Genomic DNA, 24000 nt, shown 5'->3' on the forward strand with positions numbered 1-24000 from the left:
GATAATCATTTATGTATGATTTGTATTGTACCTCACATGATCTGAGTGTTATGATCACAGTAGCTTTGATCATCACAGTTGCTATTTCATGTGCCTGTTTCTTTGTTTATTTCCGTGTTTGAAATCGGCGTGCGGGTCTGTTTTCCCTTGCACGTGCGCGCAATAGCTATTGCGGTGTATGAGTGCGACTACACGTGCCTTGGCGTGTGTGTGCGAGTGTGCGAGGGCTGTATTTTGTATATTGATTATTTGATACATGTATAAATGTGTCTCCAGGAATATGTTTTGTTTTAATCTTGTGTCGATACTATTTAGTTCTGCCTCGTTTTTAGCCATTGAGTATAACTGTTTTATCATCATTGCTTTGTTGTTGTTCTTTAGCCATTTACGTTGAATGACTTGTTATACATTGACATTGATAGTTTTATTCTTCTTCTTCTTCGTCGTTCGCTAGATTGTTTTATTATAAGAACCTTTTCTAATTCCTATCAACTCGATATTCTTTAACTATATTTATACATAAATGCATATTGTAAAGCAGTATGCATTGTTAGAGGATCTTTTAGTAGCAGTGTTTAAATGTCGAAGCTGCTTTTCCCAGTTTTACCTAAGAGACCGACTGTATATTGTGTTATTGTATTTGTCAGACTTGATTGTACCAAGTCCCTACACATGTTGTAATGCGCTTAGAGCCAAATATTTTTGTTTTTTGTAAGGGATAAGCGCAATATAAATACACTTTATTATTATTATTATTATTGATAGTAGAGGCTGAGCGTTTCCAATGAGGGTAAACGTATTGTAGAGATCGGTAGTCAAGGCTGTTTAGCCCGTCGGTGGTGAGAAGATCGTATATATTGCCCTTGGTTGGGCTGTTGCTCTCTTAATGTGAGGCAGATTGAGTTGAAGCACCTCTCAGTAATTGAGGGTTTCGTTGTATGTGTACCTCACGAATTTGGAGGGTTTTGATCACAGTAGCTGTGATAGTGGGGACTGAGCGTTCCCACTGGCAAGTAGTTGACTCTGCGTGTTTAAGTAGATAGTTTCGTCAGAGTTGATCTGAGGTCTTATTGGCGGGTAACAGTTCCCGCTCGTGGGTTGGCTGGTTCGTGTAATTAGGGGATAAGTGTGTGTCACTCAACGTCCCTGAGGTTGAGGGTGGCGTCAGCGATTGGTGTAGTGGGGCTCTTAGCCTTAGGCTTGGTGGGCGGAGTTATTGTGGGGGTGATTGTTGGGCGCGAAACTGCGTCCCTCCCTGTCCGTTGCGGTTGGGTAACCGTGTTACGTGTCAATTCTTCCGTGTACTTAGCACTGGTAATCAGTGTAAGATTGGACACTGTTTATCAGTGCAAAAACTGTTGTTTTTGTTTCGTGGTTGTAATTACTCTCACCGTTTTTTCAGTGATTGTTGTATATCAGTGTAACACGTCAATTCAATTAGGAAAAGTGTCCTGTGTTATATTGCTTTCGTTGCCTTATGTGGCGGGTGTTGTTTATTACTTGATCTTCCGCTTTGGAGGCATCTTACTGTGATGGAGGCATCTTACTGTGATGGAGGCATCTTACTGTGATGGAGGCATCTTACTGTGATGGAGGCATCTTACTGTGATGGAGGCATCTTACTGTGATGGGGTGAAGTAGTGATGAAGAAGGGGGGTGCTCAGGCCAGGAAGCATCTTACTGCGATGGAGGCATCTTACTGTGATGGGGTGAAGTAGTGATGAAGAAGGGGGGTGCTCAGGCCAGGAAGCATCTTACTGTGATGGAGGTATCTTACTGTGATGGGGTGAAGTAGTGATGAAGAATGGGGGTGCTCAGGCCAGGAAGCATCTTACTGTGATGGAGGCATCTTACTGTGATGGGGTGAAGTAGTGATGAAGAAGGGGGGTGCTCAGGCCAGGAAGCATCTTACTGTGATGGAGGCATCTTACTGTGATGGGGTGAAGTAGTGATGAAGAAGGGGGGTGCTCAGGCCAGGAAGCATCTTACTGTGATGGAGGCATCTTACTGTGATGGGGTGAAGTAGTGATGAAGAAGGGGGGTGCTCAGGCCAGGAAGCATTCACATAGCGACGCCAAGTCAGGGGTTGCAGTAACGTGACTTTTATTTTTAACGATACCAGAAGTCAGTGTACAACACTTGTGCACAAAACGATCAAAAAGTGGATCTCTCAACAACACACGTCCACTCTCTCTCGCGTCTTTCAGATTTCTCTCTGTTCTCTCTCGACGAAAATACAGTTTAACGACCTCTCTGCTTAGAGCAATTTGGGTCAAAGATATCAGAGCCGAAGCTCTACGATGTGTGCCTGGGTGAAGATGAGCAACAAAAAAAAACAAAAAAAACAACAACAAAAAAAAAAACTTTTACTTTCCGTAATGGAAATGCTGGAAGAACAGGATTTAAAATCAATTCCTTGCAGGAGATACACGATTGTAGAGATTTATTCTTTCATTCCGAGGCAGAAATGCTTTTGTATTCAAGAAACGTGGAACGTTGCTATTCCGGAAGGGAATTGATTTGATTTGTTGGTACTTTAGAATAAAATTGTGAAAAGTGGCATCCGACTGATCATGGCAAAGGAGTGAGTGTCAGACCAAGGAGGGTAGTGGTGGAGAAGCTGAGGCACCCTCTACGTACTTGTGGATTCGGCGGCTAGTCAACTGGCGAAAAGCAAACCCGGTCCTCCCTAGGACCTATACTGGCCGGTTAAAAACATATGTACAGGGCTGCGACTTTGTGTCGGTTTATTCATCAACGCCTTTATGGCACCCTCTGTCTACAGAGGCATGGGAAGGGGATCAGGTGAGGAGGCCAGAGATGTGTCTCTGTAACCCCCTCTGGGGTGGGGGTGAGAAAAAGAGGATAGGCTATTTACACTGTCATACACAGTCGTTCGCATACTCTCGCACAGCTACAAAGGCCACCCTCCTCCTCCCAAAAGAGACGGACGTCTCAGATATGGTAGGCAGAGGCTGGCTGTCTAATCTAATATATACACCTAAGGTGACACATGGAATATATGAATGTAACGTGGCATTAACTATAAGCCTAGCGCACGGGACACACGCGACCTCGGCCCCGCCGGCGGAAACACGGCAGGTGGGCGAGTGCAGCGAAGGAAATGATTTGTTCATAATAAAAATAATAGTAATAACAATAATAATAATAATAGTAAATAATTAAAGAGTAAGGAATAACTTACAAGTGCACGGGCCACACGCGATTTCGGCCCCGTCGGCGGAAAACACGGCAGGTGGGCGGGTGCAGCGAAGGAAGTGGTTGGTTCATAATAATAATAATAATAATAATAGCAATAATAATAGTAATAGCAAATAATTTGTAGCTTAATGAAGTAAGATGTGCTATGCCGAGATCATCCAGCTAGATTAATATGTAGACCTAAGATACACTCATAATACATGTAACGTAGAACATTTACTAACAATAAACACATAGACATTTACTATTGATATAAACATAGATACACATAGTTTAAAGGCAGAGTAAGCCTCCCGTAAACCATCACAGATACGGTCAGGCTTTTACACACAGTACAAACACCATTTCATTTAAACACTCACCAATTGAGAACATCCTAGGTGCCCTCCGTAAAGAGCGAACAATTTTCAAAGAATTTATTTTTGCGTGGTTTATCTTACCCCTGAGCCATCGTGAACCCGTGTGATCCAGTTTTCCCTTTTCACAATGTAGTCGTCATAGTTAGTCATTTGAATGCGACTCGACGTGAGCTTATCTACAATAGCACGTTTTTTTTTATGCACGAAACAACGGCTGTGGTTCACAAGAACTCTAGCGATGGCTTTTGACTGTTGAGAGGAACGGCGATTTGCACTGATAAACCGGCCGTCGTCTGCTACGACCCTTGCGTGACCCTGCTTCCGGGCTTTTCTTTTTTTAAACTTTCACAACTTCGAATTGTTCTGATCTTGTCTTGATGAAAAACGAATTCTTTTATGATTAAAGAATGTTTGTGTAACAAGCTGTCAATTTATTATTTAGATTTTAAAAGTTAGGTCTAGCGCAAAAACGAGGCGCCGTTGTTGTTAACGGAACAAGTCTACGAAAATAAATTCTTTGAAAATGTCTCACGCTCGACAGAAAGCAGCCAGGATGTTCCCGTTCGGTGAGCGTTCAAATGGAAGTATGCTTGTACTGCATGTATTTAGACGCTCGGGGAGCTCTGTGATGGTTTACGGGAGGCTTACTGTGCCTTTAATATGGGGAACCTTAGATGGTTGTGGTACGAGGGAGAAAAAAAACAAAAACAAAAAAAAGATACACATAGTTTAATATGGGGAACCTTAAGTGGTTGTGGTACTTACCCACACCCACATATAAAAAAAAAAAAAAAAAAAAAAAAAAAAAAAAAAAAAAAAAAATGGGGCACAGGTCCGGGAACCTTCCCCCTTCCATGGACACGGCTCAACTGGCAGGTTGCCAGGTTCCGTGCCTGTCCAGAGGCTAGGCTCGACCGGCCTGTGCAAAAATCACTGAAAAAATTGTCCTTTCACAACTTCTCACTCATCTAGAGCAAAACCACCTTCTCAACACCCATCAGTCTGCATACAGGAAAAACCATAGTACTGAGACAGCACTTCTGAAGATTGTAAACGACATCCTTCTTGGCTTTGACGAAAATCAGGTCTCCATTCTAACACTACTGGACTTGTCTAGCGCATTTGATACGATAGACCACGAAATTCTGCTCCACAGGCTTCAGCACTCCTTTGGTGTTCATGATCTGGCCCTTTCCTGGGTTCGTTCGTACCTTACTAACCGGACGCAGACCGTTTGTGTCAACGGCATCAAATCTCAACCTTCAGCTCTCCAGTACGGTGTCCCGCAAGGGTCCGTGCTTGGCCCCATACTTTTCGTTCTATATGCCTCCCCTGTGTCCGATGTTATCAGTCGCCATGCGTTGTCGCACGAGAGTTTCGCTGATGATACACAGCTTCATCAGTCTGCCCCTCTTGCTGAAGTTGACGTTCTGGTATCTCGGACACAGGATTGCATTGCGGACCTCAGTGATTGGATGTCTTTAAACAAACTCCAGTTAAATAGTGACAAAACCGAAGTTATGCTGGCCTGTCCCAAGAAATTTCTCAATCACCCTTCTCTTCCTGCCTCTCTCACTGTCAACGAACTACCTATCTCTTTCTCTCCGACTGTCCGCAGCCTTGGCGTCACTCTCGATCCAACTCTCTCTTTCCAAAAACACATCTCTAACATCTGCAAGTCCGCCTATCTAGAGCTGCGCAAGATTAGTTCAGTCCGTCACTACCTCACCACTGATGCAACCAAAACGTTAGTGTGTTCTTTAGTCCTCTCAAAGATAGATTATTGCAATTCTCTTCTGGCCGGTCTCCCTAAGTACCTTTTAGATAGACTTCAAAGGATCCAAAATAACGCTGCCCGCCTGGTCTTCAAATCTTCCAAGTATGAACACGCCACACCCCTTCTTCACTCTCTACACTGGCTGCCTATCACTAAAAGGATCGAATACAAACTCTCCTCTCTTTCTTTTGCCGTCGTTTCTGGTTCTGCCCCAGAATACTTCTCAGAACTCCTCAATCTCTACACCCCCTCTCGTCAGCTTCGCTCCGCCGCCGACACTCGACTCTTCCGACTCCCCACAGTGCAAACAAAGACATGTGGCGAGAGGTCCTTCGCCTATCAAGCCCCTGTGACCTGGAATAGATTACCTCTGCCTCTCAGACACACAGATTCTCTCACTACATTCAAGACAAATCTCAAAACACACCTCTTTCAGCGCAAGTGATTTTCCCTCCAGCATCTCCCCACCCACCCCATCCCGCCCCACCTCACCCCCTACCTAGTGCCTAAAATAACGTGTATATATATTTTCTGCGCTTTGTGTCAGCACTGTTTGTGTGTGTGTAAATAGTATTGTTGACACGTTTTTATACAGTAGCCTTATGTGGTTCTTGTGCCTAGGCTGTGTATTGGATTGTCATTGTATGCCTGCATCATTAGTTGTCAGTAATTATTACACGTGCTGATTGTTCTCTTTGCCTGCGCGCGTATAGTATGTTGGTTATGATTGGTCATAGTATGTTTGTTTATGTTTGGTCGTTATCTTTGCCTGTGCGTGTATTGTATGGTTGGTCGTTTTCTTTGCCTGTGCATGTATAGTTTGTTGGTTATGTTTGGTCGGTTTCTTTGCCTGTGCGTGTATAGTATGCTTGGTCGATGTATGTATTGTAAAGCGCTAGGAGTAGACATTTTTCTAGAATAGCGCTATAAAAGTTTGCATTATTATTATTAAGATAGAGGGTCGGGAACCCTGTCCTTTCCAGGGCCAAGGCTCTACCAACAGACCTCTGGGTTCCTTGTCCTTTCGACGTTTGGCAGCAGGAGGGAGGATTGGGGGGAGGTCCTTCTAAGGTCTGAACTGGATCTGGCTGGGCCTATGCCTCCAGCAACCTCAGAGCCATTTGGCCACAGACGATTTCAGGAATGGGGGTGGGCCTGACAGGATGGGGTGTTTGGGGGTATCCTTCGAAAGTCTGAACTGGTTCTGGCTGGGCCTGCATCTCCAGCATCCTCAGAACCATTTGGCAACAGACGATTTCAGGATGGAACGGGTCAAGGTTCTCATCGGTATCAGGCCGAGGGACTGATGAGGTCGGAGGAAGTCGTGTAGACTTAGTCCGTGGGAAGTCCTGTACTGGGAGAGTGTTGCCATCTCCGGGGTCAGAGGTTGGCAACCTGCGAAGAGGTGGTGGAAGTCTAGGGCCATTCCACATTCGCAGCGGGGGAAGGTGAAGGAGTAGTAGGAGCTCACGGTGCGAATGCGCCGGAGCAACTGCATCTCCTTCAGGGGGAACGGGTGATGGTGGCCCTTTCTGTCCGGAGGCAGCGCTAGCCATCCGTGCTTTGTGCATCTTTCCTTGAGGGTCTCGCCATACCCTTTTCTCACAGCCTTAGCCAGTTTGCCTTTCGCTTCTGTGACCGAATATTTCAGGTCTAGGACCGGGCCCTCGGAGAGGGCCGCGGCTTTTGCTGCCCTGTCAGCCAGGTCATTGCCCCTGATGCCTGTGTGGGATGGTAACCACATGAGAACGAGGTCGGTGCCCCGAACCATAATTTGGTGACATAGAGCCTGGATTTCCATGCGGAGTTCTGGTCTGTTGCCTGTCTCGCTTGCCAGCGCTTGCAAGGAGGATTTCGAGTCTGAGAGGATTGCCACTCCCATGGGTATGGCCATGTTGTCGTTCACGTGGGAGCAGGCCATGAGAATGGCATACATCTCCGCCGTGAAGATACTGACCCCCTCGTTTAGTTTATATTTTCGCACCAAGTTGAACTCTGGGATCGCAAAAGCACAACCCACCTCGCCGTTGTCCAGGACAGAGCCGTCCGTGTAGACTTTGAGGTAGTTGCGGAGCCTGCCGTCCAGAATCTCCCTGGCCATGGTCGCTAGGAGGAGTGGGTTCTCCTTTTTGGAAACTGCGTCGCCATACGTGTGGCTGATCTGTGGCTTTTCGATCAGCCATGATGGGTACGGATTGGTTGGCAGCTCAGCCATTCGTGTCTGGTCAATTTGGCACTGGGTCAGTACATCTATGGTATGGTCGTGGAGGGTTTCGTACCGCTCCGCCAAGCATGTTTTCTTTTCTTTCCAGGTCTCGTGCCAGGAGGTTTGTGTCGGATGGAAGGTTGCCGTGAACACTTCCTGTACAGTGTTGGGTACAGCCGATGCTCGAGCAACGAACTGAGCGCAGCGGAGGTGACATTCTTCCTTCAGGGGGATCATGCCTGCTTCCTGATAGGCGAGACAGTTTATGGCCCCTTTTGGAACGCCCAGAGCCAGTTTTAAGGCTGAGAGCTCCAGGCGTTCCAGTTTGTTCCAGAGGCTTTGTGGCATGCTGAAGTAGGCTTCTTGTCCTTATGTTAGTCTGGAGCGGACCAGCGCCTTTACCAGGTGCACAAGGGCTTTACCAGCTGCCCAGGTCTGAGATTTTAGAACCTTGATCAGGTTGACTGATCGTCGGGCTTTGAGAATTAGAGAGTCGATGTGTTGTTGCCAGATCAGATCATCAGAGATCGTGACCCCAAGAAACTTTGCAGTTTTGCTTGGTTTGATTTGCATTCCGTTTAGGGTCAGGTGGTACTGGGCTTTGAGCCCCCTTCTTCTTGTGAACACCAGGAACACTGTCTTCTCGTGTGAGAGTTCAAAGCCGTTTGCAAGCATATACTTTGCGATCTTGTCAATTTGCGCTTGATACTTGAGTCTGTTCTGCTCAGTCATGTGGTGTCTGACTGGTTCCATCCAGAAGGCTAGGTCATCTGCGTACAGAGACATTGTTCCTCCTTCCAGGCCAATCTGACCAATATCGTGAAGCATCAAGCTGAAGAGGATGGGGGCAATGATGCTCCCCTGAGGTACGCCCATATCAATGGAGTGAGACTTAGAGACAGACTGTCCGACCCTGACCGCCAGGGTCCTGTCTCTGAGGAATTCCTGGACGAAGCCCAGTATTCTGCCTGATAAGCCCAGCTTCGCAAGTTTGTCCAAAAGCTTCCCATGCCATACTGTGTCAAAGGCGCGCCTGATGTCGAAAAAGGTGGCCATTAGGATCCTGTTTCTGGTGAGTGCTCGTTTTGCATGAGCTGTGAGTCTGACCACGTGCTCCATGCAATTCCTTCCCTTTCGGAACCCAGCCTGGAAGAGCGGGATGAAATTGTGTTTGTCCAAGAAGAACTCAAGCCTGTTCTTTACCATGCGCTCATGCGCTCTGTTCTCTCTCACACCCTAGCATGTACATATACATAATCAAACTTTAGCTAGAGTCACAACATCCAATCAAAATCCTAGTAACCGCTATTAGCAACACAACATTCTAAGATAATAAGCCATTCCATTGGTTAAAGACAAGAAGAAAAGGGGGGAGGGGGTAAGGGATTACGACCTTCCAACCGCAACTGACACGCTTCTCCGTATCAACTTGACGAAACGCCGAGTCCAACGATACCCGGACAGGCTGGCGGCACATTGCATAACGACCACCTGGGGCCCCGAAGCACCCCGGCGAGGGCGGCTTGACGTCAAAGGAAAACAGACTATGGTCCCTAGTGGACACAGCCGACTAAGCGAGTTTACGACCGCCAGGTGTCTGAGCATATCAAAATTTAACTTAAGAACAGATAATGGCATTACACAAAACATCACAAAGCGATCGGCAACATGAACTACAAACACTAGACTGGACAATAACAAAAACTTTACTCTATAATTGGTGACTGGTCACCTTGTCACACATCCCGCAGCTCTTTACCAAACTGCGTCCTCGCAAGTTCAACGCTAAAAAGTACCTCAACCACACAGTACAAAGACAAATGTTCAGTCAAAAAAATTGCAATACGAAATATCAGAACAATAATAGCATAGTTACGCACGGTCACAAGACGCATTCATACAAAACTTCCAAATACAAAAGTCAATGACTAAATAATTATCCAAATAAAAGGAAAACACACCAGTCTTGGGTCCAAATAGTACCGATAGAGACATGTCCTTGATCAGTTCTTGACGTATCAACTGTTCTCACACTCCTAAATCGTCTCTTAGCAAGCACAAACTGTCTCATTCTTCGTCGTTACACACTACCTCACACGCTACCGTCAATATGGTTTCGCCACAACCTTATGACGCGTTTTCCGGGGTGGGCGAATGGGAGGACTGTCAGAAACTGGGACAGGAGATACAGGGAGAGGATCACACGCAGACTCACATGTCTGCACAACAGGAATATCCACAGTAGGTAGAGATGTTAGTTTCTCCCGCAGGGTGTGTAGTTCCAGCTTCATCTGAAGTTGGTCAGCCTGGAGGCGTTGTTTGGTGTTGATCTCCTTCTTAAGGCGTTCCTCCAGTACGTTGATGGTGGGCTCGATGTTGGACGTCTGCTGCTCGACCTCAGCAACCACAATTTGCTCCGTCTGGCTGCCCTGCTCATAGACAGGCTGCTTGGCGGTTGCCGAAATCTGACTAACACATGGCTGGCTCGCTGGGCCGTCTCCATGACCACGGCTGCTGACGCATCTCACGCTTGGTTGGGCACTGGCTCTGCAAATGGCCGTTCCGACCACAAACCCAACAGCGTGGCCTTGACCTCGACGATGGCAGCCACTTCCCTGAAGCAGCTTTGGGGACGACAGGCAAGCGCTGGTTCAAGTCAGCCAACAACTCTGCTGCTTCCGCCGTCAGCGCGTTGACTTGAACCTGCACCTCCTTGATGCCAGTGCTCCTGTCTGTACGAGCAGCAGCTTCCTTGGTTACATCCTCGGAATCCTCCCTCATCCATCGAAGAGCTTCTGTACGGGCTGCATCGAAGGTGACAGCACGGACTCTCTCGCGCTGTCTGAGAAAGAGCCTCAGATGCTGTCTCAGCGCTGGCAGATACATTCCACAGATGAAACGATCTCTGAAACCAACATCTTTAACCGTTTCAGGAACAGCAGTGTTCGTCTTGAGTTGTAGAGCCTGCAAACTGTGAGCAAATTCCAGAATGCTCTCCTCTTGCTTCTGACAGCGCCTGCAGAATGTCAATATCAGTGACGTGACGCTGATGTGGTCGCCAAAAGTGTTCTGTAGAATGGCCAGGACCAAGTCAGCAGTGGCGGTCTCATGTGGGGGACGCAGGTTGATCTCTCTTCTGGCAGCACCAGCAAGGGACTGTATAAGCCACTCTGCAGCTTCGCCTCCCAGTGCCGCCAGGTTGAAGTGTGCGATGATACGTCGAGCCTCTGTGACGAAGTCGTCAAGGTGACAGCCATCGTCGCCGCTTGTTAAGAGGGGAAGTCTGGGAGGGGGAAACGCCTGCCACTGGTGTCGTGGAGCAACCTTGGCCGCCATCTTGGATAGGTCCTAGAGTCCCTCCTGCACTGCCTTCTGATGTAAAAATGCGGCGTCTCTACTTCCAACATCTCTGTCGACGACGCCAAGATGTGATGGGGTGAAGTAGTGATGAAGAAGGGGGGTGCTCAGGCCAGGAAGCATTCACATAGAGACGCCAAGTCAGGGGTTGCAGTAACGTGACTTTTATTTTTAACGATACCAGAAGTCAGTGTACAACACTTGTGCACAAAACGATCAAGAAGTGCAATGGGTGGTGTGTGTGTGTGTGTGTGTATGTGTGTGTGTGTATGTGTGTGTGTGTGTGTGTGTGTGTGTGTGTGTGTGTGTGGGTGTGTGAGTGTGTGTGTACCCATGTTTCCACAGGTTTGGTTGCCTAAATCACCATAAGGCAACCATCCACACGTGGATGGCAATTTAAACTCTGGATGGCAACCTAATTGTGTGGATGGTCGCTTCATTTAACACCGTTAAATTGACTTTTTTGACGGAAAGAATGTCATAACAATGTTCAAAATGACATTCTTTCCGTCCTCTATAGGCGACGAAATAGGTCAAATTTTGTGCATTTTTTAGTGCAAAATTCTTCGATGCCGGAGCGAGTACTGCACCCAGTGCTGTTGTAGTGCAAGTGCACTAGAAAGGCACTGCACCCAGTGCCGCCTCTTAGGTAACCATCCACACATATAGGTGCGTGTGTGTGTGTGTGTGTGTGTGTGTGTGTGTGTGTGTCGGTGTCGGTATGTTTGTGTCTTTCTATAACTTTATCACACAGTACCGCGGGGCTGTGGAGATGAAAGTCAGTGTGTGTGTGTCGACAGGGCGGGTACCTTTGTCACACAGTACCGCGGGCCTGTGGAGATGAAGGTAAGTGTGTGTGTGTGTGGACAGGGCGGGTAACTTTGTCACACAGTACCGCGGGCCTGTGGAGATTAAGATAAGTGTGTGTGCGTGTGTGTGTGGACAAGGCGGGTAACTTTGTCACACAGTACCGCGGGCCTGTTGAGATGAAGGTAAGTGTGTGTGTGTGTGTGTGGACAGGGCGGGTAACTTTGCCACACAGTACCGCGGACTTGTGGAGATAAATATCAGTGTGTGTGTGTGGACAGGGCGGTTAACTTTGTCACACAGTACCGCGGGGCTGTGGAGATAAAGATCAGTGTGTGTGTGTGTGTGTGAACAGGGCGGGTAACTTTGTCACACAGTACCGCAGGGCTGTGGAGATAAAGGTCAGTGTGTGTGTGTGCGTGGACAGGGCGGGTAACTTTTTCACACAGTACTGCGGCCCTGTGGAGATGAAGGTCAGTGTGTGTGTGTGTGGACAGGGCGGGTAACTTTGTCACACAGTATCACGGCCCTGTGGAGATGAAGGTCAGTGTGTGTGTGTGTGTGTGGACAGGGCGGGTAACTTTATCACACAGTACCGCGGGGCTGTGGAGATAAAGGTCAGTGTGTATGTGTGTAGACAGGGCGAGTAATTTTATCACACTGTACCGCGGGGCTGTGGAGATGAAGGTCAGTGTGTGTGAGTGGACAGGGCGGGTAAATTTATCACACAGTACCGCGGGCCTGTGGAAATGAAGGTAAGTGTGTGTGTGTGAAAAGGGCAGGTAACTTTATCAAACAGTACCGCGGGCCTGTGGAGATGAAGGTCAGTGTGTGTGTGTGGACAGGGCGGGTAACTTTGCCACACAGTACCGCGGGCCTGTGGAGATAAAGGTCAGCGTGTGTGTGTGTGTGTGAACAGGGCGGGTAACTTTGCCACACAGTACCGCGGTGGAGATGAAGGTCAGTGTGTGTGTGTGTGTGTGGACAGGGTGGGTAACTTTCTCAAACAGTACTGCGGGCCTGTGGAGATGAAGGTCAGTGTGTGTGTGTGTGGACAAGGCGGGTAACTTTGTCGCACAGTACCGCGGGCCTGTGGAGATGAAGGTCAGTGTACGTGTGTGTGTGTGTGTGTGAACAGGGCGGGTAACTTTGCCACACAGTACCGCGGTCCTGTGGAGATAAAGGTCAGTGTGTGTGTGTGTGTGTGTGGACAGGGCGGGTAACTTTATCACACAGTACCGCGGGGCTGTGGAGATAAAGGTCAGTGTGTGTGTGTGTGTGTAAGTGTGTGTGTGTGTGTAAGTGTGTGTGTGTGTGTGTGTATGTGTGTGTCGGTGTCGGTATGTTTGTGTCTTTCTATAACTTAATCACACAGTACCGCGAGGCTGTGGAGATGAAAGTCAGTGTGTGTGTGTGGACAGGGCGGGTAACTTTGTCACACAGTACCGCGGGCCTGTGGAGATTAAGATAAGTGTGTGTGCGTGTGTGTGTGGACAAGGCGGGTAACTTTGTCGCACAGTACTGCGGCCCTTTGGAGATGAAGGTCAATGTGTGTGTGTGTGGACAGGGCGGGTAACTTTGTCACACAGTACTGCGGTCTTGTGGAGATAAAGATCAGTGTGTGTGTGTGTGGACAGGGCAGTTAACTTTGTCACACAGTACCGCGGGGCTGTGGAGATAAAGGTCAGTATGTGTGTGTGTGTGTGGACAGGGCGGTTAACTTTGTCACACAGTACCGCAGGCCTGTGGAGATGAAGATCAGTGTGTGTGTGTGGACAGGGCGGGTAACTTTGTCACACAGTACTGCGGCCCTGTAGAGATGAAGGTCAGTGTGTGTGTGTGGACAGAGCGGGTAACTTTGTCACACAGTATCGCGGCCTTGTGGAGATGAAGGTCAGTGTGTGTGTGTGTGTGTGGACAGGGCGAGTAACTTTATCACACTGTACTGCGGGGCTGTGGAGATGAAGGTCAGTGTGTGTGTGTGTGTACACAGCGGGTAACTTTATCACACAGTACCGCGGGCCTGTGGAGATGAAGGTAAGTGTGTGTGTATGAACAGGGCGGGTAACTTTATCACACGGTACCGCGGGCCTGTGGGGATGCGAAAGGTAAGTGTGTGTGTGTGTGTGTGAACAGGGCAGGTAACTTTATCAAACAGTACCGCGGGCCTGTGGAGATGAAGGTCAGCGTGTGTGTGTGTGTGGACAGGGCGGGTAACTTTATCACACAGTACCGCAGGCCTGTGGAGATGAAGGTCAGTGTGTGTGTGTGTGGACAGGGCGGGTAACTTTGTCACACAGTACTGCGACCCTGTGGAGATGAAGGTCAGTGTGTGTGTGTGTGGACAGGGCTGGTAACTTTGTCACACAGTATCGCGGCCTTGTGGAGATGAAGGTCAGTGTGTGTGTGTCGACAGGGCGGGGATATAGCTCAGTTGGTAGTGCGCTGGATTTGTATTCAGTTGGCCGCTGTCAGCGTGAGTTCGATCCCAGGTTCGGCGGAAATTTATTTCACAGAGTCAACTTTGTGTGCAGACTCTCTTCGGTGTCCGAACTCCCCCCCGTGTACACTACATTGGGTGTGCACGTTAAAGATCCCACGGTTGACAAAAGGGTCTTTCCTGGCAAAATTGCTTAGGCACAGTTAATAATTGTCTACCTATACCCGTGTGGCTTGGAATAATAGGCCGTGAAAGGTAAATATGCGCCGAGATGGCTGCAATCTACTGGCCTTATATAAAATTCCATCTCACACGGCATCATTGCAGAGCGCCTAGAACTGTACCCACGGAATATGCGCGATATAAGCCTCATATTGATTGATTGATTGTGTGTGAACAGGGCGGGTAACTTTGCCACACAGTACCGCGGGCCTGTGGAGATGAAGGTCAGTGTGTGTGTGTGTGGACAGGGCGGGTAACTTTCTCAAACAGTACTGCGGGGCTGTGGAGATGAAGGTCAGTGTGTGTGTGTGTGGACAGGGCGAGTAACTTTATCACACAGTACTGCGGGGCTGTGGAGATAAAGGTCAGTGTGTGTGTGTGTGGACAGGGCGAGTAACTTTATCACACAGTACCGCGGGGCTGTGGAGATGAAGGTCAGTGTGTGTGTGTGGACAGGGCGGGTAACTTTATCACACAGTACCGCTGCCCTGTGGAGATGAAGGTCAGTGTGTGTGTGTGTGTGTGTGTGGACAGGGCGGGTAACTTTATCACACAGTACCGCGGGGCTGTGGAGATGAAGGTCAGTGTGCATGTGTGTGGACAGGGCGAGTAACTTTAACACACTGTACCGCGGGGCTGTGGAGATGAAGGTCAGTGTGTGTGTGTGGACACGGCGGGTAACTTGATCACACAGTACCGCGGGCCTGTGGAGATGAAGGTAAGTGTGTGTGTGTGAACAGGGCGGGTAAATTTATCACACAGTACCTCGGGCCTGTGGGGATGAAGGTAAGTGTGTGTGTGTGTGTGAACAGGGCAGGTAACTTTCTCAAATAGTACTGCGGCCCTGTGGAGATAAAGGTCAGTGTGTGTGTGTGGACACGGCGGGTAAATTTATTACACAGTACCGCGGGCCTGTGGAGATGAAGGTCAGTGTGTGTGTGTGTGTGAACAGGGCAGGTAACTTTATCAAACAGTACCGCGCGCCTGTGGAGATGAAGGTCAGTGAGTGTGGGTGTGTGAACAGGGCAGGTAACTTTATCACACAGTACCGCGGGCCTGTGGAGATGAAGGTAAGTGTGTGTGTGTGTGGACAGGGCAAGTAACTTTGTCACAGTACCGCGGGCCTTTGGAGATGAAGGTAAGTGTGTGTGGACAGGGCTGGTAACTTTGTCAAAAGTACCGCGGGCCTGTGGAGAATAAGATAAGTGTGTGTGTGTTTGTGTGTGTGTGTGTGTGTGTGTGTGTGTGTGTGTGTGTGTGTGTGTGTGAACAGGGCAGGTAACTTTATCAAACAGTACCGCGGCCCTGTGGAGATAAAAATCAGTGTGTATATGTGTGGACAGGGCGAGTAACTTTATCACACAGTACCGCGGGGCTGTGGAGATGAAGGTCAGTGTGTGTGTGTGGACAGGGCGGGTAACTTTGTCACACAGTACCGCAGGCCTGTGGAGATGAAGGTCAGTGTGTGTGTGTGGACAGGGCGGGTAACTTTATCACACAGTACCGCGGCCCTGTGGAGATGAAGGTCAATGTGTGTGTGTGGACAGGGCGTGTAACTTTATCACACTGTACCGCAGGGCTGTGGAGATGAAAGTCAGAGTGTGTGTGTGGACACAACGGGTAAATTTATCACACAGTATCGCGGGCCTGTGGGGATGAAGGTGAGTGTGTGTGTGTGTGTGAACAGGGCAGGTAACTTTCTCAAACAGTACTGCGGACCTGTGGAGATGAAGGTCAGTGTGTGTGTGTGTGTGGACAGGGCGAGTAACTTTATCATACTGTACCGCAGGGCTGTGGAGATGAAGGTAAGTGTGTGTGTGTGTGGACAGGGCAAGTAACTTTGTCACAGTACCGCGGGCCTTTGGAGATGAAGGTAAGTGTGTGTGTGTGTGGACAGGGCTGGTAACTTTGTCACACAGTACCGCGGGCCTGTGGAGAATAAGATAAGTGTGTGTGTGTGTTTGTGTGTGTGTGTGTGTGTGTGTGTGTGTGTGTGTGTGTGTATGGACAGGGCAAGTAACTTTGCCACACAGTACCGCGGCCCTGTGGAGATAAAAATCAGTGTGTATATGTGTGGACAGGGCGAGTAACTTTATCACACTGTACTGCGGGGCTGTGGAGATTAAGGTCAGTGTGTGTGTGTGGACAGGGCGGGTAACTTTGTCACACAGTACCGCAGGCCTGTGGAGATGAAGGTCAGTGTGTGTGTGTGTGGACAGGGCGAGTAATTTTATTACACAGTACCGCGGGGCTGTGGAGATGAAGATCAGTGTGTGTGTGTGAACAGAGCGGGTAACTTTGTTACACAGTACCGCGGGCCTGTGGAGATGAAGGTAAGTGTGTGTGTGTGTGGACAGGGCGGGTAACTTTGTCACACACCCAGCCAGCAAAATTTTGCGCAGCGAATGCGTGTCGCAGTCGCCAAACTCTGCGTAACAACTGCACTGGACGCATGCGTAACGCGCGCGATTTTGCAAAGCGAAATACATGCGTGACACACTCGTTTTCCCTCAGATTACGCAGACCATACGCACCTCCAGCGCACGCTTATTTGACACCAAGACAAATTCGCACTCTCCACGCAGACGTCACGATTGCTTTACGCATTCTCACGCTATTAACGCGCTCTCCACGCAGACGACACGATTGCTTTACGCATTTAACGCGCTCTTGACGCAGATGTCCTGATCATCTTACGCACTCTCCACGCAGATGTCACGAATTATTGACGCATTCTCAGGCATTACGCGCTTTTTACGCTCTCTTCACGCAGATGTCACAATTGCTGTACGCATTCTCACGCATTTGACGCACTCTCCACGCAGATGTCACAATTGCTTTACGCATTCTCACGCATTTGACGCACTCTCCACGCAGATGTCACGATTGACCTACACAATTTTACGCAGACCACACAGCCGCTTTACGCACTCACAAACAAATAATGGGCAGTGCACAACATTGTATTGATCCAGAAAGACAAAGGTCAAGCGTGCAGGTTCGATAACAGAGATGATCATAATTATGTACAAGTTCTAAAACAAAAATGCAGTCAAATAAATTGATTAAAACAAAGGAGAGATTTGAATCTCGCTTATTGCCATTGTGACTTCCAGGTTTTAATTTCACTGCATTTTGACATACCAGCAGCACGGAAACAAAAATGATCAAAATACTATTCAAAGCAGAATTCAAATTGGCAGAACAAAGAATAAATAGAACAAAACCCTGATAGTCATCATCGATACGCCGTAGTACATGCAGTGAAGAATCCAGTATAACTTATAAGAGAGAATTTTGATGTACACTCGTCACTATATCACATTGATGTAAACAAATAAATAAATAATTGGCACAACCTAGGCAGCAGTGAGTTGTATCAACATCTTTGAATACAGAACAGCAACAAAAAGAGAAAAAAAGTTCTACAAGCCAGCTAATAGTTGAACTTCAGATTACTAATGATATCACAAACAAACACTTAGTTAATGCCCATTCTCCAGGGATCGAAATCCAGTCAATGTACACCAAACTAGGATAACACATACATTTAGAATCTATCACGACTGCATAAAACATTGGTATGCAATTCACAAAGCAAGGAACTTGAAACATGAACATTGACATTAAACATACATATGTGCCCCACACACATTTCGGACAAGGCAGCTGAACGAAATTCAGATGTGGATGGAGCACAAAATAATTAGATGGGGCGGCGTGAAAGCATACTGGGACAAGGAACAAGCAAGAGAAAGAGGATAAGAAGATAAAAGGAAGAACAAACCGAAGAATAAGAAAGAAAAAAACAAAATAAGAGAAGGAGAGACCAAAAAAAAAGGACCAAAAAAAAGGAAAAAAAGGGAGACAATCATATGAATGTGTACCATTTAAATAAAAGAAATTAAAAAAATTACTTTTAAAAAGGAGACATTTCAGGTTTTGATTTGAAGTGTGTTAACATATTCACATATACCAGTAACTTTGCATGGAAAAAAAAAGTTCACAATGATTTGAAGCAAATTCAAATGCCAGAGAAAAAACAGAACAAAACCCTGATGTCATCATTGATAATCAGTGGTACGTTCAGTGAAGAAAAAACAATTGACACAACCTAGACATGGGCAGCAGTGAGTTATCAAGTTTCACTACACAAAAGTAACAACTACAATAATGAAACAAAAGGTAAAATGCCAGCTAATAGTCAAAATTCAGAACAATGATATCAAAAAGAAACACTTATTCAATGCCCCTTCTCCACTGATATGTATAAGCACACCAACATGACATAAACTCATAAATTTAAAAAAAAACATGACATAAAACTCATAAATTAAAAAAAACTTATCAGACTGCGTAAAACATAGGTTTGCCATCTCAAAATGGATGTAAAACACGCAGCTTACTCACAAAATGATAGACAAGTCTCCAGCGGCCAGCTGCTCAGCAAACAAAATAAGGTGGCGAGGATCAATATAATTGAAATGCATTTTTTTTGCTGTTTCGGAGAGAACTTTGCTTCATTTACCTTACACTGCCTGCATTCAAGGGCTAAATTTTTATCAGGTGCACCAAGACTTACATCTATAGAAATCCAATCATAACGGTTTTAACAGCAAAAAAAAAAAAAGTATATTTCTAGTCTCGCTTCTAAATTCTCAACTCAACTCCAAAAAATAATAAAGAACAACAAAAACCCGCATCATGCATTGTCTCCTTCAAGCTGCCTAGGTTGTTTGCGTTCGACTCCCATAAATGACAAGGAATTGTTAAAACATTTTCTTTCTATTTGTTCACTTTTTGTTTTCTTCTTTTCTGAACTCTTTATACTTGTATTTTATTCATTTTAATTTAGCCTGAAGGTTTGAGTCGTGTATTAAAAATCGAATATAGTGTGTAAGTGCCCTTGAACAGCTTTTCCAGAATCATGTATTCTATATTTTTAGTATGGGATACCCACAAGAAAAGTTCAAATGCATCCATGCGTCTCCACTGATAGTAATGGTAGTTGAGCACTTCCAGTTTAGTCTTCTGTCGTTCTGACACAACCTAAAAGGGTACATCATGTCTGAACATCATCTGTAGAAGAGTGTGAAGTTTAAAGCTTAGCTTAAATAATGTCCAACAAAACCCCAGACTCTTCTGTACATTACCCATCAGCCACACAGACCTGAACTGTGAAATACAATTACTCACTAGCAATTTCTCAGGCGAGTCAAATCTTACATTCATCAAATTTTTGCAACTAGCATTGTAAATAAGCCTACAGAGATTACAAAGTTCAATTACTGCAAACCAAATCATGAAGGCTCTTCCATGGCCTGTTGTCTCTTTCTTTTATCACAGGCTTCCAAAAACCAGTCTTGAACGGCCGTCTTCAAGGTCTTGACCTGTGGCACCCGTACAGCTTCACGGAACAGCCTCTGCATGACAAAACAAAAAATAACATGAACTTAGATCATCAAACAACTATCACTGATTTGAGAAAAGTCTCAAGTTTATTTCCTGACGCCTGTAAACTTGCTAAAAATCATACAGACACACAAACTTGCATACACACCATACGCTTTTACAACACACCAACTATACTTGAGTTAGGAAATTACAACACATTGTAATCCTTGTAGAAGAGAAGTAAAAAAAAATACCTACCCTAATATTTGTTTTAACCCTTTCGCTGCCAATCAAAACTTGGGTATGTGCATTCCTGACTGCCAGGGAATATTGGAGTTTGGGGTGTAATAATTCACACAAAAATCTAGCTTCAAACTGGCAGTAGGTAGGTAAGTAAAACCTATGTTGTTTTTAAAGGAAATTGAACCAAGAATCTGTTTTTAGTGTCTAATCATGGAAATGATAATTAGTTTGGCTTATAATGATGTTTAAATATGAACTTTTGAAAAATCAGCCCGGTGCATCTTCCGGTGCCTGTGGATCAAACACAGGTGGCTGTTTTGCTCGCTCCAAGAAAGGATTATAATCACTGTCATCTACCCGTTTCCAACGAATTGTCCGAAAGAAGATCTCCCCCTTCCCCTGTCAGTATCCATAATCATTTGCACCGCCTGTAGCGTCAGTCCGGCTTTGTTTTTCCCTACTAGGGCCCGGTCGACAGTCACCGTTAGCCATTTTGACGAGTCGAGATTTCTCTCCCATACCCTGTCGACAAGGCCGAAAATAGCCTTCAAACGCAAAACCGCGTCACCATTTATGTTTATTCATGAGAATGAGGTATCCTACCAAGCCATTGGCTGCTATTTGTGTGTCAGCAGTGACGTAGCATTTCTGGAAAATCCCGGAACGGAGAAGACGGGTTTACCCGTCCTAAGGCGCTGCGGCTGCACAAGCGCATGACTGGTATACCCGTCATAAGGCAGTCAAGTGGTTAAAGTTACCTTTACTATGACTTTTTCTTTGGGGGCCTTCGGAAATTCATAATACATGTACTGTGACGTGTAGACGCATATGTGACGACATCATACCGTTTGCTAACATCCTTATTTCGTATGTAGTCGAAAATCCATGACACTGACAAATGAGCTCAGGAACTTGGCTTCTAGCAATTTAATGTTAAGCGTAAAAGCTTTGACAACTATCATTCACATGTGAAACATGGCAAATTTAAAATTGATTCCAAAGAACAAAATTTGAGACAGAAATAACTTGTTGTTTTGTAGACATGGATTTTAATTTATCTTCTTCCTAAAAGGACCAGGATGATTTTACAAATTATGAAAAACAACTCACTGTCGATGGCTTTTAGTCGCAGCGTACACCATGGTCTCTTTCCCTGCCCTCCCCCAGAGCCCCCTGTCAGCAACCGTGTAGCCTATGGAACACCTTCGTCATCACAGCATCAGTAGTCGTCTTTAGTTCATGTCCACCAACCACACCGAGCTCATGGTCATGGATCTGAAACAAACAAAACAAGCCAACTGAATTCCAAAAATCAAATATTCAGACAGCTCTTCTTCACATACAAACAATTCAATCTGGAAGCATCATACTGTCACCTGGAACAAAAAATCAATAATCGCACTTGCTTTAATTAGTTTTAAAAAAAAAGTTTTCAGAAGAGCAAATGGTGATTGAGTGTAGCATTGTCATAAAATGTAATCACACACCTCAGGTGACCTGCATCAATCATTCAATACTATCTCACAAATCTTCATTTGGAAAGCACAAACATAGTTAGAAGAGAGCGTCAACCGTGATACTATTCAGTGTGGACAATTTTTTTCTGACCCATAATCCGATGCCTACACAAAGTGAGAATCAGAACTCACAAGAAGGCACTGTTGCTTGTGATTGTGATTATTTGCTTGAGTGTAGCACTTGCAATTTTGAACTTGAGGAAACAGTGTAGCAATTTCTGTTACATCCCTGAAAACCTAGCAGATGGCAGCTCTGGCCACAGAGCAATATTTGCATTATTTCTCACAGATGCAATGATCACAGAAAACAAAGTGGTGCATGCATTTTCCGCACCCCACATGAGAAAAAGAGGCCCATCATTGTGCGTACCCATAAGCATAGTTTTATCATCAAAATGTGTTGGTTAAATTCACAAATGTGACCAATACGCATAAACCTTGCATGAATTCCCAGGATAATGGGAAACTGGTCATGACTGAGAACTGATGAACAGTTAAGATACACCCGTGAACCGTGATGACATCTGGCATCCTCCAAAAAGCACACACTCAAGGTAACATTTAAAGCCTAAAGAGCGTCCAACAATAACATGTCACTCTCACAAGATCTTGCTACAGTTATCTGGGGAAAATAGCACAGGCATGACTGGTCTGCTTCAACAATAGCATTCAAAGCCACCTACCAGTGATCACTCCTTCGACAGATCCATCATGTGCCTTCAACATCTTCCACACTCAACAGTAAAAAGATGACTCCATCGAACAGTAGCACAGGCTCTGGCTCCACCATGATTCTTTGGCGACCAATTACTAAATTAGTCGCATCAGGTCCATCTGCTCCTGTAGAACCTTCTCCAGCAGCAAGAACTGATGTTTATCTTGCCGCTCTGCTCTGCTCGTAGTCTTGTGTCCGCTGAATGGAAGAAAAGAAGAACAAAAAGTCATTTACATGAAGCAATACATATTTTAGACAATCTGTCGGCCTGAAAAGAAACCATCAGCACTAAAAAACAATCTGAGCAAATGTTCAAAGTAAACGTGACATCTCTATATTTTTGAATTCAGGAGAAGATGAGGAATATATACATTGCAATCAATTTTTAAAGGGGCATACAGAGTGGCATTTGATGGGGTAAAAAGATGTAGGGACTCAGCAGTTGGAGATGAAAATTTTTGTGTGTATTTACTTCAAGCAGATTTTTTTTTATTTTTTTTTTAGACAGAAGAACAAACACACACTAAAAATCCTTGTTTAAAGTTGAACTGACCTTAACTTTTCCTCCAAACACTAGAACTTTTTGTATTCATTCAAAAATATTCATCAAAAAGGTTAAATTTTAAATTCAATTTTGCAGACTTTGGATGAAAAGTTACTCTTCTCTGGCATCCCGCGGACACAGTTCACACTTTCTCATCAATGAGATGCCTGTGTTAATTAAAAACAAACATCAATAAAAACTATTAAAATAAAATAAAAATTTAAATATAAAAATAAAATCGACCAACCGCCCCCACCCGATTTTTTTTCCCTTTGCTGGAAACAATACATTTGTTTCACTAAAACAGTAAAAGAGATCAGCTGAATTTGTTTGACACATCTGGTTATAACTAAAAGAATAAAACACAAAATAAGCCAAAGTCACAGAACAAAAAGACGCTGTCAGTGTCACTATCAATGACTCTGAATGAGACACTCATTGCTATCGAGCCATACCTGTTCATCTTCACCTTGCCGGGACGGAACGACAGTCTGCGTTACTGGCATCGGTGGCGGTGTTAAGGTCACTGTCCATCTCAGCTTTCTTCACCTTCAGTTCAAACAAGCAGTGAGCACCGTCATACTCAAGTCAAAGCTTTCTGAAAAAATAAATACTTGGAAGTTAAATAGGATCACATTGATTCCCAAACCTAACAGTAACAGTAACACGCAAACATCAAAACTGGAATATTAATTATTAAATATAAGCATCTCAATTTCACTAAATTAGTATATATTTATTTTCTCTGTGATGTATTTTTTATTTTTATTTCAAAAAAATCTGTTTTTCAACTTTATCACTGCACACGCTGACACAGCCTCTGCCTGCCTCTCTAGTCTATGCATGCCTCGGGAACAAGGGTAATTTTTCTCTTTTCCGAGACTCAGACACAGAATATTCCACTATGACTATGAGTCTATGTCAGTATGCGGAACTGAAAGTTGAACATCTGTGGAAAAATAAAAAGATACAAATAAAAAAAAAACAGATATATGAAGAGCCTATTAGTATTACTACTAAAGCTCCTGACAACTGCTGCCGCAATGACTCGACCAGATTAGGAACCAACCAAAGTTCACCAAGAAACAGACAATGAGACATAAAATGATAAACGAAAATTCAGTTTTTTTGGTGCCGTGAGCGACCCGCGAATCGGGATTCGGATGGTATTTTCACTCTTCCACAACTCCTTAAAAA

General features: G+C 45.5%; 2 protein-coding genes across 2 annotated transcripts in view; both read right to left on the reverse strand.

Moving 5' to 3' along the window:
• The window catches only part of LOC138970488 (uncharacterized), a 91517-nt gene extending 88018 nt beyond the window's left edge, over nucleotides 1–3499 (reverse strand). Inside the window, exon 1 of the mRNA XM_070342945.1 lies at nucleotides 3206–3499. Coding sequence (XP_070199046.1) covers nucleotides 3206–3291 — 86 coding nt within the window. The 5' untranslated portion in view covers nucleotides 3292–3499. The remainder of the gene's footprint in view (nucleotides 1–3205) is intronic.
• LOC138970484 (uncharacterized) overlaps nucleotides 1–24000 on the reverse strand; it is a 231998-nt gene that overhangs the window by 173910 nt on the left and 34088 nt on the right. The gene's annotated exons all lie outside the window — the stretch shown is intronic.

The sequence above is a fragment of the Littorina saxatilis genome, linkage group LG7 (assembly GCF_037325665.1).
Source record: "Littorina saxatilis isolate snail1 linkage group LG7, US_GU_Lsax_2.0, whole genome shotgun sequence".
In the NCBI taxonomy this organism is placed as follows: Eukaryota; Metazoa; Mollusca; class Gastropoda; order Littorinimorpha; family Littorinidae; genus Littorina; species Littorina saxatilis.